The following is a 14,228-nucleotide window of genomic DNA, read 5'->3' on the forward strand; positions in this document are numbered from 1 at the left end:
GGCGCTCTGCGCTAACGCTCCTTTCTTCTCATCGTCGGCTCCTCAAGCCTTGCATCCATCCAGCCGCAGACCGTTCAACAGCACCGATCTCTCCGCTGAACAAAGCGGGGCTGTGAAAATGCTGCCCATTACAGGCGCAAGACACAAGTGCCCCCAGAGCTGTCCAACAACGACAGTCAAATGGCGCCGACATTCCTCCCAATCAAAAACAGTGCTGGCATACCCATGCTGCCGAGAAGGCAAAACCACCAAGCACCGAGTCTCCTCCTTGATGAATGTCGTGGCCAAAAAAATGCTGAAAACAGTCCACATCAGGTCCACACGACGTAACAACAAACACAAAGTGACATAACAAACAGAAAAACAACAAAAAAAAGCAAGGCTCATGAGAGCACTTGCAGATGGCTGCCTACTCGGGCGCCATCTTGGACTTCATTATTTACCCCCATTACCTCAGTCCTGTCTCTTGAACCCAAATCTGCCATCGGCGAACTTGTCTTCATGAGCAGGGATGAGGGATGATGATGCATTACAGGAAGGTGTGAAGTCGGACTTCCGACTCCGACAAGGAAAAGTGCACAAGAACACCCTTTTGAATTGGGAGGTCCTAGTTGTGAAATGAAATCAGAAGAAAAAAGGACTCCGAGTTATTATAAACATGTATTCGTGTATTACATTAACATAGTTATTTGACATAGCTTCACGTAACGACCTGATTTGGACTGACTGAAGAATAGCTGTTATCTCCCTGCATTAAGTTATTTGGTGAAATTAAAGACATGCTTTGAGGATAACACGTTCTATTTATTCATATAAATTAAGGAAATCGTTTTCTGGGGCTAAAAATCATGATGAACCAGAACAACGGAGTCGGCCATCTTTGGTGACATTCGCCTTGAACGCTTTGAGCTTCGGAACTGGGACATTCTGAGTGTGATGTTTCTGATTTACTTCCGACATTGAATGCAGCACACGTTTGTGTTCACTGAGTACATTGGACTTTTAAAACGGATCGTCGTTTAGATGAGGATAAAAATGTGTTTGTAAAATATTTTATTTGAATGACAACTAAATATATCGTTTATGTATGCAATAAAATCTAAACATATTAAATATATATGTATTTTTTTCGCTTTGTTTGATCATTTACAATAAATTAGTTAACCAAATCAATAAAACAAATCACTAAACAATAAATACATTTTAATTCGCCAAATTAGCTCCAGAAAACTAGTATCGACTCTTGATGGACTGTAGATGCTCCTTGGGCGAGTGATTTCGCCAAGCAAGCTTATTTGAAACGTGCACGATGTGGAGTCGAAGAGAGGAATATTATTTCTTCCCTATAACCACTGAAGGCATCACTTGCTGTGTTGCGGCCCTTTAAAGACAAACTCCCGCGTTCGGAGTTGAGCGGAAATAGAAAGACTGTTTTTCCTCTATTTAAGCGCGCCAACAAAGACTTCCACACACGATTTGAGTGTGTCTTCCATGCACCCAGCATTTGTTTATTGTGATACCCGGTCCTGTATTTCCTCCAATCTTCCGAAAGATGCCCGAGGAAACGTCTGTCGCGTCAAGCTCTGGGAGGTAATGCTTCTCATTTGGCATTTGAATGTGCGATCGAAACACCCCCACTGGCTTGATAATTGCTAAGTAGCCACGGTGAGCCATGGCTGCTATTCTCTTTCTCCGGTTGTAGACCTTTTGGTGGAATACGCAATGTTTAAAATAACCCATTTTCCAAATGCACCTTCGAGCCGTTTAATCTAGCCATGTAGCTAACAACATAGCTTGGCTACCGTGCCATGACGTGAGGAGGTACGTTTATAGCCAAATGGACGCCACGTCATTTGTTAAGTGGCGTTAGCTCATCAACTGAATACTTTACTCCCTGAACTTAAGTGTGTTTTACAGTAGCGTGGACGAGAAGCCGTGCTCGTCGTCAGCACCGGCGACAGACAGGTGAGTGTGAGCGTCCTCCTCACTGGGCCTTGTGGATCACTTCCCCGTTAACTACTGCACGTGTTATGTTTTTGCAGCTGTTCTGTAGACGTCGTGGAGGAGGCAAAGAAGCTCATCGGCACAGGGAACAGACATCTCGTGATGGGTGACGTTGTCGCTGCTGTCGGTGTCTTTCAGGATGCGTGCGGCATGTTGTGAGTACACATGGATCGGGAAATCGTAGCTTTACACACTGTTGTTTGCTTTGTTGCTTGTCAGAAAGGACCGCCTTTGACAAAAAAAGGCTATGTTTTTCACCCGCTTTGTACTGCAATGAACTGCTGTTTGGTAGTCTTGTCTTTTTATTTTGTTTTATCCATCCCACGTGGATTAAATACAAAAATGTTGCACCCTTAAACATATTGAAACAGACATTCTTTCTTAAATATTCCTCCTTTACTGTTCAGAAAAAAACAACTAATGGGAGATTATAATATAAAAATGCCCATGGAATCTGGTGGAGCTAGTTTAGGAGCTGGGATATTCCTGAACAGGTGCCAGGCCAGATAATTTACTTTTGGATATCATTATTTACTTTGTAGGTATATAAAAAATGTTTTGTCTGTTGCCAATGACTTAGCAGTGCATGTGTGTGCAATATTTATTCAACCCTAAGGATAAAAGCATAGCTCTGCTATGACTATCAGATGTTTTCCAAATTACAGACAGTGTTTTTCGTCTTTTTTTTCAGTCCGTTAGTTTATAACAAATAAAACAATGAAACATTTAAACACTATGTTCGGCTGTTTTGTCTAGCTTAATGTTAGCTTAAGGCACAATTCCTCTAATGGGAATTAGCGTAGATGTTAATGTTATACCTTCAAACAGATGCTACACACTCGATGCAGAAAGGCATGGACAGAATACAACAATACACTCATATTCTCTCAGCTCTATGGGGAAAATAAATGTTAAAATGGCAAACGTGTTACTGTGTTAGACTGAAGGGGCATCCCTTTAAGGCTCCAATTTTCGTGCACATTTCCCAGTGGGCCACAGGTGGAAAACTCTGGTTCCTGAGTGCCGTTATCAGCAAACTCTGCAGGACCCTGATAACAATTCTGATCATTTGAATCAGGTGTTGGAGCAAAGAAACATCTAAAACGTGCGGTATAGCAGTTGACACCTGACCAAAGTTTGACACCTGTACAGTAGTACCATAGTGCTGCCCAAAAGGTTGTGGTACTACACTGGTGTGTAACTCTTAAATTCAGACTTGCCTATCTACTTGGAAAAACCATAAATCAGCAAGATGGCAGGGGCACATATGATTAACTGCGATAGAGCAGGAGTTCACTGTTACTTCTGTGTGCATGTCAGAGCTGCCAAGTATGGAGACACTGCAGATGAATGTGGCGAGGCCTTTTTCCTGTGTGGGAAGTCCCTGCTAGAGCTTGCCAGGTAACCAAAATGAAATATTATTTACAGTGTTGTCCGATCAATTCTGCCATGCTGGAAAAACTAAAACTGTTAGCATTAATCGTGAAACAAGCACTGATGAATCTGTTTCTTATATTTTTGTGTGTTATAGGATGGAGAACACAGTCCTTGGAAATGCCCTGGAAGGAGTCCCAGAGGAATCTGAAGATGAGCATCCCAGTAACTCAAATATTGAGAGTGCAAATAACCTCGATGGTAAGGATCTTGCCGAGACGACAGTCAAAAGTATTCAGGCATGCTTAAATGACTTTCTCACTCAGGAGTGGATTTGACCCCTGCTTAAGTTTATATAGAGCCCCCTCCAAAAGAATTGTAACGGCATGGTTGTATACTAAAGATGTTTGGGTTTCAGATCAAAAGATTAATATGAGACAACATTCAGAATTTCAGGTTTAATTTCATGGTATTTACATGTAGATGCGTTGAACAACCTCAGCACAGGGCATCTTTTTGTTTGAACCACCCACTTGGACAGATGGGTGTGTCGAGTTGCTCAGATGTTGCCTTTTTAAATTTATTGCGTAAACATTAGCGAGTGCTTGTTTTGGGGGTTTCGCCTGTTTAAAAAAAAAAAAAACTTGTTCAGCAACCTAGAGTCCTGTCTATGGGAGAAAAGCAAACAATTTTGAAGCGGAGGGAAAATCAGTGAGAGCTATTGCACAGACATCGGACATAGCCAACATAGCAATTTTGACTCTCCTGGAAATTGTAACTACTGGCGTGCTGAGCAACAGACCTTGAATACGTCGGCCAAGGGTATCAACAGCAGTTGATGACAAACCTCGTGAGAGCTTGGAGGAAATGCCAGTCAACTCAGTAACATCACTGCCAACTTCCACATGGCATTGGTGAAGGTGTCACAATCATATGTTTGAAGATTTTGAAAGAAGAAATAGACAGGCCATACCGCAAAACGCCAACCACTCGTAAGCAAAAAGAATCAGAAGACACGACTGGATTTTGCAAAGCAGTACAGAGATAAGTCACTCAAGTTTTGGAACAGTTTTTATTTACCAAATGGTGTAAAGGCCAAAGTATGGAGAAAGAAGATCTGCTTATGATCCAACACACATAAACTCAGCTGTGGAGGTAATGTCATGGCTCACACGGTTGCTTCTGGAACAGCCTCACTAGTCTTTATTGATAATGTTAACCCTTGATGGTTCATAGCAGAATTAATTCTGGACTCTACGAAACCATTTTGATATACAATTTACAGGAAAAAAATGCATCCAAACAAATCGGGAGAAGCTTCATCATGCAACAAGAACAACCTAACCCAAAACAAACTGCCAACACACCAAAAGACTTCATCAGAGGCAAAGTGTAGGTCTCATACTAGCAAAGATGTTTATACCGCCAAATATTAAATGTTAGTCACTTTAAGTTACTCTGATGTCTGTTCCACTTTTGCTCACTTTTTAAGTGGGTGGCATCACACAAAAGGTGCTCTTAGTTCTTTTAACACATTGTGATGTAAAAAGCTTAACTTCTGTCTCATAGTCATCTGGAACCCAAATGTCTTCAGAATATACCAAAAGTAAAGGATTCACCTCGCCATCCCAATACTTGTGGAGTGGACTGTAGTAGTCTTTGTGATCAGGGTGTTGGGGGTCAATCAGGTATGAAAAATGATTCTCTTAACACAGATTTAATCAGAAGATGAAGACGAAATCTTTGAAACAACTTTTGTTTACTCTACCCCCAAAATTCATTGTGGGAAAATTACAAAATTAACCCCTCCCTCCCAAAAAAATGCTCATAAACATCGAATATAACCTGTAATATCCTCTTCCTGACATTATGGTCCACACATTTGAAAGTGCAGTGAAGCTCATCTGTACTGCTTTGATTTACGTTGCCGTCCGCCACATACCTTGACTGTCAGATCTGACAACAATTAACACATAACCTGCTGGAACTCATCAATTTTTAATATAATCCACTCATCCATGATTATAGCAAAGGTGAAAATACAGTTAAAAAGACGTGTAGCACTTATTGCCCCTCTGCCCGCCCCAAAACAAAAGATGTAGAATCAAATTAAGCTATAACTGCTCAATTTGATGAGGTGTTGATATCCTTGGGTTATTTGGTCATATACAATTTCAGAAAATGAACGAAGACATTTTTGTTCCCATTAGCTGAAAATATTATCAGCTCCAGTTGCATGATCTGATCAAGACAGCTCTAGTAGCTAGGGTATTTTATTTATTAAATGAATGAATACAATGATTTTCAGACTTGGAGTCATAAAAAATACACTAATGCTTTTACCTTGGGGTTTGATGGTCAAGGACGCAGAGGCAGAACTTCTTCCAGCGCTAAAGCTTTCCGCGCACAAAACACTCAAGGCTAAAATACATTAGCGTTCGGGCTCACATACATTATAGCCACACAAAACGTAACCCCCGCAGTGAATGAGGTTGTTTGCTGTAATGTCTTATTTTGCAATGATGTATTGATTGATCGTGCACATTATGACTTCAATTGATTAGCCATTGAAGTTGCAAAAAACAAAGGGGAGGGGGGACCAAAGCTACAGTACATCTTTGAAATACTTGCGTCTGCAAAATGTATCACAGAATGCTGCTTCCACTGCACACACAATGTGACTCAACAGGAAAATTTAAGAGTTGCTGACTCTCCACCACACATCAGGCAGTTGTCCCTCATACATATAAACAATATGCTGCAACTGTGACCCTGCTGTTAGGGTGGGTCGGAAAACGTTTCAAAGTGCCACATACTTTTTTAAAATTGAATCACTAACATGGTATGATTGTCGAGGAAGAAACCTGGCCTTGACTGCTCTAGCAATACTAATGGAAAGAGGACTCCAGTGGTATGAATTTTCTTGCATGGGTACATATGATTAATGTAGTTATGTTTAATTGTAAAATGGCCAGTAAGCGACCGTCAGCTTCTCGTGAAATGCATTTGGCAAAACCTGAACGCTACACAGCTCTTCAGACGGGCCTAAAAGATTTGAAGTCGTTTCAGACAATCAAATGTATACCTTCTAATGGTTGAGTAAATCAGTTTTAGTAGGCTTTTTACATGGTTTTGAACTTGTCAGATGTTTAACATGCTCAGTCTAGAACAGAGATGAAAGTCCTCCGGATTTTCCCGGAATTATGGGTTTTTCAAATTTTTATGAAAATTTCTCCGGAGAATTGAGGAAAATTTGCATAATCCGGATATTAGTTGACAACATTGAACGAAGACGCGTTTGAGTTCGTTGTATTGCTTTCACGAGCGTAGCCATATTGAGGCACTAACACTAGTAACAGTAAAGAGATTTTTGTTTGTGTAATAACGCCAGAAGGCATGATGGCGTTTGACTAATGGTTTAGTAGAACGAATGGCAATTCGCAACAACAGTAGCAAGCGTCATTTTGCCTCTTGGGTTATACCATCTCAACTAGAACGTGGGGATAGTCCCCAAACAATTTTCGTCTCTTTATAAACACACCTGCTAAACCCCAGTGGAACGAATAAAAGACGCCGTCAACAAGACAGTTGTAAAAAATATATTTGGCCAAAAAGGGAAAAACACAGATTGGCAGAAAATCGTGTCCGTCCTATTTCGAGTGTGGGTACACACACACACACACACACATTTATTTATTTATTCCGGAATTTTCAGAAAAGTCCACTTTCATCTCTGCTAGAATGAAAAGGAATCAGAAGCTCCATGTACGTTGTCAGGCAAATGTAATCCCAAGGAAAACTAGCCAAATTAATTTCCTCTATACCACTCTGGTGCAGAAAACACTCGCGACGAGCTACGAAAGCAGGTGTATGATGCAATGGAGGCAAAGCTTGAGGTGGTCGAAAGAAAACCGGAGTCTGATGTGGAGAGCAGTACTGGGGTGAAGCAGGAAAACGTCTTTTCAAAGTCATCACCCAAACAAGCTGGGGATGACTCTGAGAAGCCCTCAGCTTCCCAATTGAATGGCGCGGTCAGGAGTCTGGGTGAGGACGCCCAAGTGAACGGAGTTGTGAATGGAAGCCTCGGAGAGTCTCCTGAGAAAGAAAGTGTGGCAAAGACTGAAGACCCTGAAGAGCAGAATGGTGAGAAGACCAAGGCAGATGAAGAAAGTGGCGACTCTCAACCTGAGGAGGAAGCAGAGGGCAGGCAGTCGACTTTTTGAAAGCACGATTTCTAGTTACATGGTGGGATGTGGGGGGAGCACGATTCTGGGTGCTGTTTTGTATAAGAGAAAAAAAATTCACAAGCTGGTGGTAATGGGGGAACTGTAAAATATCTAAACTGTACTTCTGGCCATTGTTTTTGTTGTGCACATTTTGTAGCTGTTTCTTCAAACCTGAATGATTTCTTTTACAGATGAAGGGGATGATGACAGTGACGACGACGACGATGATGAGGAAGTGGACAAAAATGGTGACAAGGTAATTTTGGAAATGCCACCACTCAAGTTGATTTGTAACAATTTCTTGATGTATCCCACACGGTCAGGAGGAGGATGAAGTTGGAAATCTGCAATTGGCTTGGGAAATGCTTGAGGTGGCAAAGGTCATCTATAAGAGGTGAGGGCAAGATATGACATGGATGCGCCATTTGTAGGTGGTATGTTAATGTAACTTTTGTCTAAATGGCTTCAGAAAGGAAAGCAAAGAAGACCAGCTCATGGCAGCCCAGGCCTTTTTGAAACTTGGAGAAGTTGGTGCAGAAACGGGTGTGTTTGAATACATTTGTGTGCCGTTGTCTGATGTTTGAATTGGGGCGTGTTAGTGCGGCATACTTTTGATTTGAAAATGTTTTGAGAAGTCGCTGCAGTTAAGTTGTTCATGTTAAATGTATTTTACAACTGCCGTTCCACTGAATAGACCACACAAGTGGCGCGCGATAGTCTTGCTGCAAAGAAAAATGTATAGCCACATCAAATTACATTTTAAGCAGTATGGTTCATTATTATACAAACTAGAACCTGAAGATATATATTGTGGCATCCCTAATTATTATATATTTTTGGGGGGCACCAGATGGAATTGTCGACAGGCCAATTATGGCCCGCGGGCTGCTACTTGCCAATGACTGTTAAATAGAGTATTTATATGTACAATATTTCTCCATCGACAGTGAACACCTACATCGTGGGAATGACTTCCAGATGCACCTGTGAAATAGAGAATTAATTTTAAATAAATAGTTTTACACTTGCCATGCTATAAAACACACTAAAACTCGACATTTTGAAGTCTTCCTTGTTGCTTGTAACCACTCGCACAGCTCTCCAATAAGCGTACTAGCTTCAAGCTTGTGGCAACAATATTTGATAGGCATATTCATTGCTCTGTGGGAACAAAAATATAAAAATGGCATTCGCTGTCTGGCATGTTGTACACCAAAGCCATGCCACTCTAAATTTGGATTTGCTAGTAGTGTAAACGCAGAACAGTTGCTGAAAAATCTTCAGTGTAACGGGAGTTCACTATATTACATGGCACTCGAACTTTCGTCTTGTGGTTACGAATATTTTACAGTGCCACAGTTTTAAGGGTGTGGAACATGCTCAATTAGCTATAGATATAATTAATTATATTTGGGCGTTGAGATGGGGACTTTGTTGCTGTGTGTTTGTGTGTGTGTCTGTCTGTCTGTGTACACACAACGGTTTTGTGTTGACTTTGTGCTTTGTCCCAAAGGCAACTATCCTCAGGCACTAGAAGACTTCCAAGAGTGTTTGGCCCTGCAGCTCAAGTATCTTCCTCCTCACAGTCGTCTGCTGGCTGAGACCCATTACCATGTTGCCACAACACTGTGCTACATGGATCAGTACAGCCAGGCCATTCAGCACTACAATAGCTCCATAAAAGTGATCGAGACCCGCCTGGGTAAGCCCATAGTTTGTGTGTGTGTGTGTGTGTGTGTGTGTGTGTGTGTGTGTGTGTGTGTGTGCGCGCGCGCACGTGTGTGTGTGTGCGCGCGTGCGCAAACATTTCACACATCAAGGTCAAATAACTGATCGGGAGTTGAACACAAGAGTGTTAGTGCTGATCCTAGTCTTGGTTTAGCCATGTTGCAGGACTTGATTGATGCAGCAGAGGGCACCGATGGGGGAAAAGAGGCCACGACTGAGATGGAAGAACTCAAGCAGCTTCTGCCTGATATTCGAGAAAAAATAGAAGATGCGGAAGAAACCCAGAAAACATCCAGTGCTGCCTCCCAGGCCATTCAACAGACCCTTGTAGGTCCACAGTAAAATAAACTAAATGCTCAACATTTTGTGCTTTTTCATATTGACTTGAAGGTTCGTTGATGTGAATGAACCATTAGCGGTGGGTGACATTGATTGTCCTCGACGTTGGGTGTTAATACAATGTCAAAGAAATGAGTCCTTTTGATTGGCTGCAAATTATGCATAAGTAGTGAAATCCTCATTTGGTGAATCATCATGCATGGCCTGCAAAGGAAGAGGAAGTCATCACTTAATGAATCAATGTGGATGATTTAGTCAGTGACTCTGGCAGTTATTCAAACACTTGTAGAACAACCCCCCCCCCCCTTTCCTCAAACATGGACCAGTGACTCAGCTCTGCGCCATGTAGCACAAATCACCATACATCAAATTAGACACATTTTGACTGCTGTACTAGCTGCAAATGCTCAACATTTGCTTACTATACAAACTTTGAGATCTCTCGTGAAGAGGTAACTGGAGGAAATGTCTGAAATATTCACAAGCAAAAAAAAAAAAAAACCTACCCTATACATAGCACAGTAGTCAACACTCAAGGCCTGGATGACTTATCCCACTCAAAATATTTTATGTGGCCTGCAAAGGCAAATATTGAGCATTTCTTTGTTCATCCTTGAACATTTTTTTTAATAGTGTTATGAGGGACCGTACATTTGTCTTCACTGTCCCAATGGCCCTCTGAGGGAAACATGGGTACAATGTGTGCCGTGACAAAAAATGAGACACCGCTGCTGTCCAAAATTAGAAGTTAATTTTTAAATATTGCCATAGAATATGATACCATATTTTGCAGCTGATGTATGAAGCAATTTAAAACTCAAGACGAGCTATTTTTCAGAAATGCTGTTTATCAAGAATTACTGGGAAGCAAGTACAGATTTACAGTTTTTTTTTGTTTGTTTTTTGTTTTTTTTTTAATTATGACCCCAAAAGCTATCTTCCAGCCCTATCATCCATCTAACTTGGTAAATAACCTCCTGCAGGGTGGTGCTTCAACCTCCTCGGCATCCCGGAGTGAAAATGGCAACCCTTGTTCAGCCTTTGCTGCCACCTCACAAGTAAGGGTGATGCCTTCTGCGTGAAATGTAAATCTGTTGATTCTAATTCATGCCAAATTGAACAACCCAAAACAATCTTGAACGCAGATCCCAGTGAAATCAGATGATGGTGGATCATCTTTGAAAGTGGCCTCAGACATCTCTCACCTCGTCAGAAAAAAGGTGAGATGATAATTATCGTATTGCCAAAACTTGACCTGACATGTTTTTATGTATAAATTGAAGGGAAACTGGTACTTATGTTTCACGATCTCCACCCCCCCTTAACAAGGTTCAGAGCCATCAGATTCTTGTCAGTGGCTTTTTATTGTGCTGTGGTTGGTTCTGAGACTTGTGCTGTTTGGGGAAATGTAGTTGTGTGATTGCCTCGTAGCAGTGCTTCCTTGTCTTGCTTTGCGGTGCATGTGTGATGCATTCACTGGCTACGGCTTTGTGGCCAGATTGAGTTTGTCTCTCACTAAAATCAACGTGGAATGCAGTTGTGAGGCTTTTCAGTCTTGTCTTCCTTCCCCACCTTTTATTTATATTTCTACACAGAGGAAAGCAGAGGAGAACAGCCCAGTAAAGGACACTGATGCTAAGCAGGCCAAACAGGAAGCCACAATTAATGGCAGTGGAGACTCTAGTGCCAACAATGGAATTGAGGAGCAAAAATCAAAGGAGGCGAGTCTTAGCCTTGTATTCTGCAATACGCTGAAGCTAGCGCTGCTAATCATGCTGTGGACGGTGCCAACTTGGTTCGGATGACGCTCAATTAAAGCAATTGGGTTTTTCCCCACCTCTCGAACCCTCCTAATCAAGATAAATGTCTGTTCCCTGGAGAGGATATTTTTTTTCTTCTGTAAAATGTGGCTTACACTCAACCTCTAACATGATCAAACTACGCATTTTGGTACAACCTATATATGACTAAAAGTTCGCACGTTTATTCACCCAAGACAAATCAATGCCAACCACAGTTAAATGCTCCTGATAATTACCGTATCTTTAAGATATGAAGCTGCAATTTTGTGGGCTTTTGTTTGCTCATTTTTATTTATTTACTTGCAGACTGCTGTCCAGTCGCCCTCTGTCCAGTCCTCAGCGTGACAAGCCACATCTTTCATGCGCTTTCAAGACCAGCATGCAACTGTTATTCAAACACTTGTAAATAATATCCATTTTCATTGATTTGTCTGTCCAGTTTTGTATACTTTCAGTAAAACAATTTTCAAATGCAGTTTTGTGATTTTTTTTTTTTTCCTCCTTTCTTCTCCTCCCCGAAACTTTGGAGATCTCATCCAGCTTCAGTATTACTCATTGTAGGATCCAATGCTGGTGGATGGAAATTTTGCAGTATTGACATTCAAAAACAAGTTGTTGAATTTGGTCAAAGTGGTATTTTAACATGGCATAGTCCAGTTAGGTCTAACTTTAGCTGTTGGTGTACAAAATCTCACAGGGCATCAAGTGCTGTTGGAGGAAGGCAAAAGATTGCATTTATTTTTAGGAAAGTTCTTTTCTACAATCAGTTATTAACATACAATGGTGTATACAGTGAATAGAAAAGAATTGGATGGTGGATCCAGCAAAAATAATGGGGCCTCTTTGGAAGCTCAACTCTCCTAAGCCACCATTAGTGGATGATGTCAGTGGGTCAATGAGAGTTAAAAAGGTCCTTTTCCAACATGGGAAAGGGCTGCACTGTTTCAAATGAATATGCCTCCACTTTTGCCAATGGACATTGTGCGAGGACAAATATTGCTGACGTAAACCTTTAGCCTGCAAAATATTAGCTTGGTCATAAAATGCAAATGATAGATACTGTTTTTTCTGAATGATCACTGCTGATGTTTTATTGATTTTAGAATAGCCCATTCTCTGATAACAAATGGAAAGGTGTTTATAACTGTGTGGAACCACACCTTTTGCTCTGAACGTACTTTGTTGGCCTCATTGTCTATCCACGTGCGACAAAAAAATAAAAGCTTTTTTTTGAGGTGGGGGGGGGTCAAATTTTGAGCATGAACCTCAAAGGTGTCTTGCTTGAAATGTTGCTGCCACAAAGGATGTGGGTGGTATGCCTTCATAAAGGTTGGTCACATGGGTCAGGATTAAGCTATGCTAAAGGAACTTAACTGATCCTCCTCTACGCTCTGTAACTGGCTAAGCATTGTATAGTGAAACAAAACAACACGTACAAACATCTCAACATTCATCATCTTCCTTTTTTATTTTTTTTAAACAACCTTCGAAGCAGAGCCTCATCAACTGTCCCAGGAACGTAGGAGGAAGAAGCGAAAGAGGGGGAAAAAAAATTCCGAAGTCCAACCTGGCTGGTTTCACCACGACTCTCCCAAACCTGGTCTTGGTAGTAGGAGTAGCTGGCGGGTCTGGAAGATTTGGCTGTGGTGGTTCCGCTGATGGTCTTTCTGGAACTCTTCCCGAGAACTGTTCCGCTGCACCACGGTCACTCCGCTCAGGCAAGGACCTCATTGGGATGAGATGACGACGGTTTCATCTGATGGTCCTGTGGGGTCCCTCCACCAGATATGATCGTGGGGAAGCATGTCTTTCGATGATGGCTCCTTCCGCTCCTTGGTCCTTAATCCACACATCCTGTCCTGGGTTGAGTCTGACGAGGTTCCGTGCCCGATGCCGTGTGTTGTAGCGTTGTGCATCTTTTGTCCGCTTCTCCCGTTCACTCCGTATAACGGCATCTCGGTCTGGGATGGCTGGGTTGAGCAGGGCAGGAAGGATAGGCACCGTTGTGCGGAGTCTCCTCCCCATGAGAAGCTGAGCCGGACTGTACCCATTTTCGAGAGGGGTCGCCGTGTATGTGAGTAAGGCCAGATGTCATCTGCTTTTTTCAAGAGGCCTTTGACCGTCTGAACTGCACGTTCTGCCTCGGCATTTCCTTGTGGATATCGTGGGCTACTTGTAATGTGACGGAACCCGTAGGACTCCGCGAACGCCCTGAAGCCCGTTCCGGAAAACTGGGGCCCTCCATCCGAAACCAGAAGGTCGGGGATCCCGTGGCGTGCATAGATCGACTTAAGGTGGCGAATTACCTCATTCGATTTTGTGGAGGCCAACAGAGCTATCTCCACGTACTTTGACATGTAGTCCACAACCAGCAAGTAGGTCTTGCTTCCAAGCACGAACAAATCTGCTCCCAACTTCTCTGATGGTTGGCGTGGGTACGGCAATGGAATCATTGGCTCCCTGTGGTTCCGTCTCCCCTTGCAGCATGTTCGGCAGTTGAGAACCAACTCGTTTAGCTTTTGGCTCAGCCCGGGCCACCATACCGACCGCCGCACTCGCTGTCTACACTTTACCACACCTTGGTGACCTTCGTGCAGTTTGGCGACAACATCATTTCTCATGGTTGAAGGTATGACGAGTCTCTGTCCCTTTAGTAGGATTTCATCGTGGACTGTAAGGTGTAGCCACTCGAGTGAAGCGCGACTCAGCAGTCGATAGTCTGCTGCTCTCTGCTGTGCGTGTGTCAGCGCAAACA

General features: G+C 42.4%; 2 protein-coding genes across 5 annotated transcripts in view; one reads left to right on the forward strand and one right to left on the reverse strand.

The window, feature by feature from the left end:
- The window catches only part of LOC109509760 (glypican-5-like), a 60,748-nt gene extending 59,844 nt beyond the window's left edge, over positions 1 to 904 (reverse strand). Inside the window, exon 1 of the mRNA XM_019859606.1 lies at positions 858 to 904. The gene's annotated coding sequence lies outside the window, so the exon portion shown is untranslated. The remainder of the gene's footprint in view (positions 1 to 857) is intronic.
- A 470-nt stretch (positions 905 to 1,374) lies between these two features.
- nasp (nuclear autoantigenic sperm protein (histone-binding)) lies at positions 1,375 to 11,948 on the forward strand. Of its 4 annotated transcripts, none has more exons than XM_019859858.1 (15): positions 1,377 to 1,590; positions 1,918 to 1,965; positions 2,043 to 2,159; positions 3,325 to 3,405; positions 3,536 to 3,639; positions 7,216 to 7,581; positions 7,796 to 7,860; positions 7,928 to 7,998; positions 8,074 to 8,147; positions 9,118 to 9,306; positions 9,487 to 9,659; positions 10,655 to 10,729; positions 10,817 to 10,891; positions 11,267 to 11,392; positions 11,780 to 11,948. In XM_019859858.1, exons 1-15 carry the CDS (start codon positions 1,553 to 1,555, stop codon positions 11,816 to 11,818), a joined length of 1,641 nt encoding a protein of 546 aa, XP_019715417.1. In that variant the 5' UTR covers positions 1,377 to 1,552; the 3' UTR covers positions 11,819 to 11,948. The 4 variants fall into 4 exon arrangements, with proteins under 4 accessions (XP_019715426.1, XP_019715417.1, XP_019715436.1 ...); XM_019859877.1 differs by having other exon boundaries at positions 1,378 to 1,590; positions 7,216 to 7,422; XM_019859867.1 differs by lacking the exon at positions 11,267 to 11,392 and having other exon boundaries at positions 1,375 to 1,590.
- Positions 11,949 to 14,228: the final 2,280 nt, after the last annotated feature.

Source organism: Hippocampus comes, unplaced genomic scaffold (assembly GCF_001891065.2).
Source record: "Hippocampus comes isolate QL1 unplaced genomic scaffold, H_comes_QL1_v1.1 scaffold148, whole genome shotgun sequence".
NCBI classification, from domain to species: domain Eukaryota; kingdom Metazoa; phylum Chordata; class Actinopteri; order Syngnathiformes; family Syngnathidae; genus Hippocampus; species Hippocampus comes.

Excerpts from the sequence above, each read along its gene's own strand:
- nasp (XM_019859858.1), top strand. The coding sequence starts at position 1,553 with ATGCCCGAGGAAACGTCTGTCGCGTCAAGCTCTGGGAG. Across the intron at positions 2,160-3,324 it reads CAGGATGCGTGCGGCATGTT|AGCTGCCAAGTATGGAGACA; the intron begins GTGAGTACACAT and ends TGTGCATGTCAG. Across the intron at positions 10,730-10,816 it reads CCTTTGCTGCCACCTCACAA|ATCCCAGTGAAATCAGATGA; the intron begins GTAAGGGTGATG and ends TCTTGAACGCAG.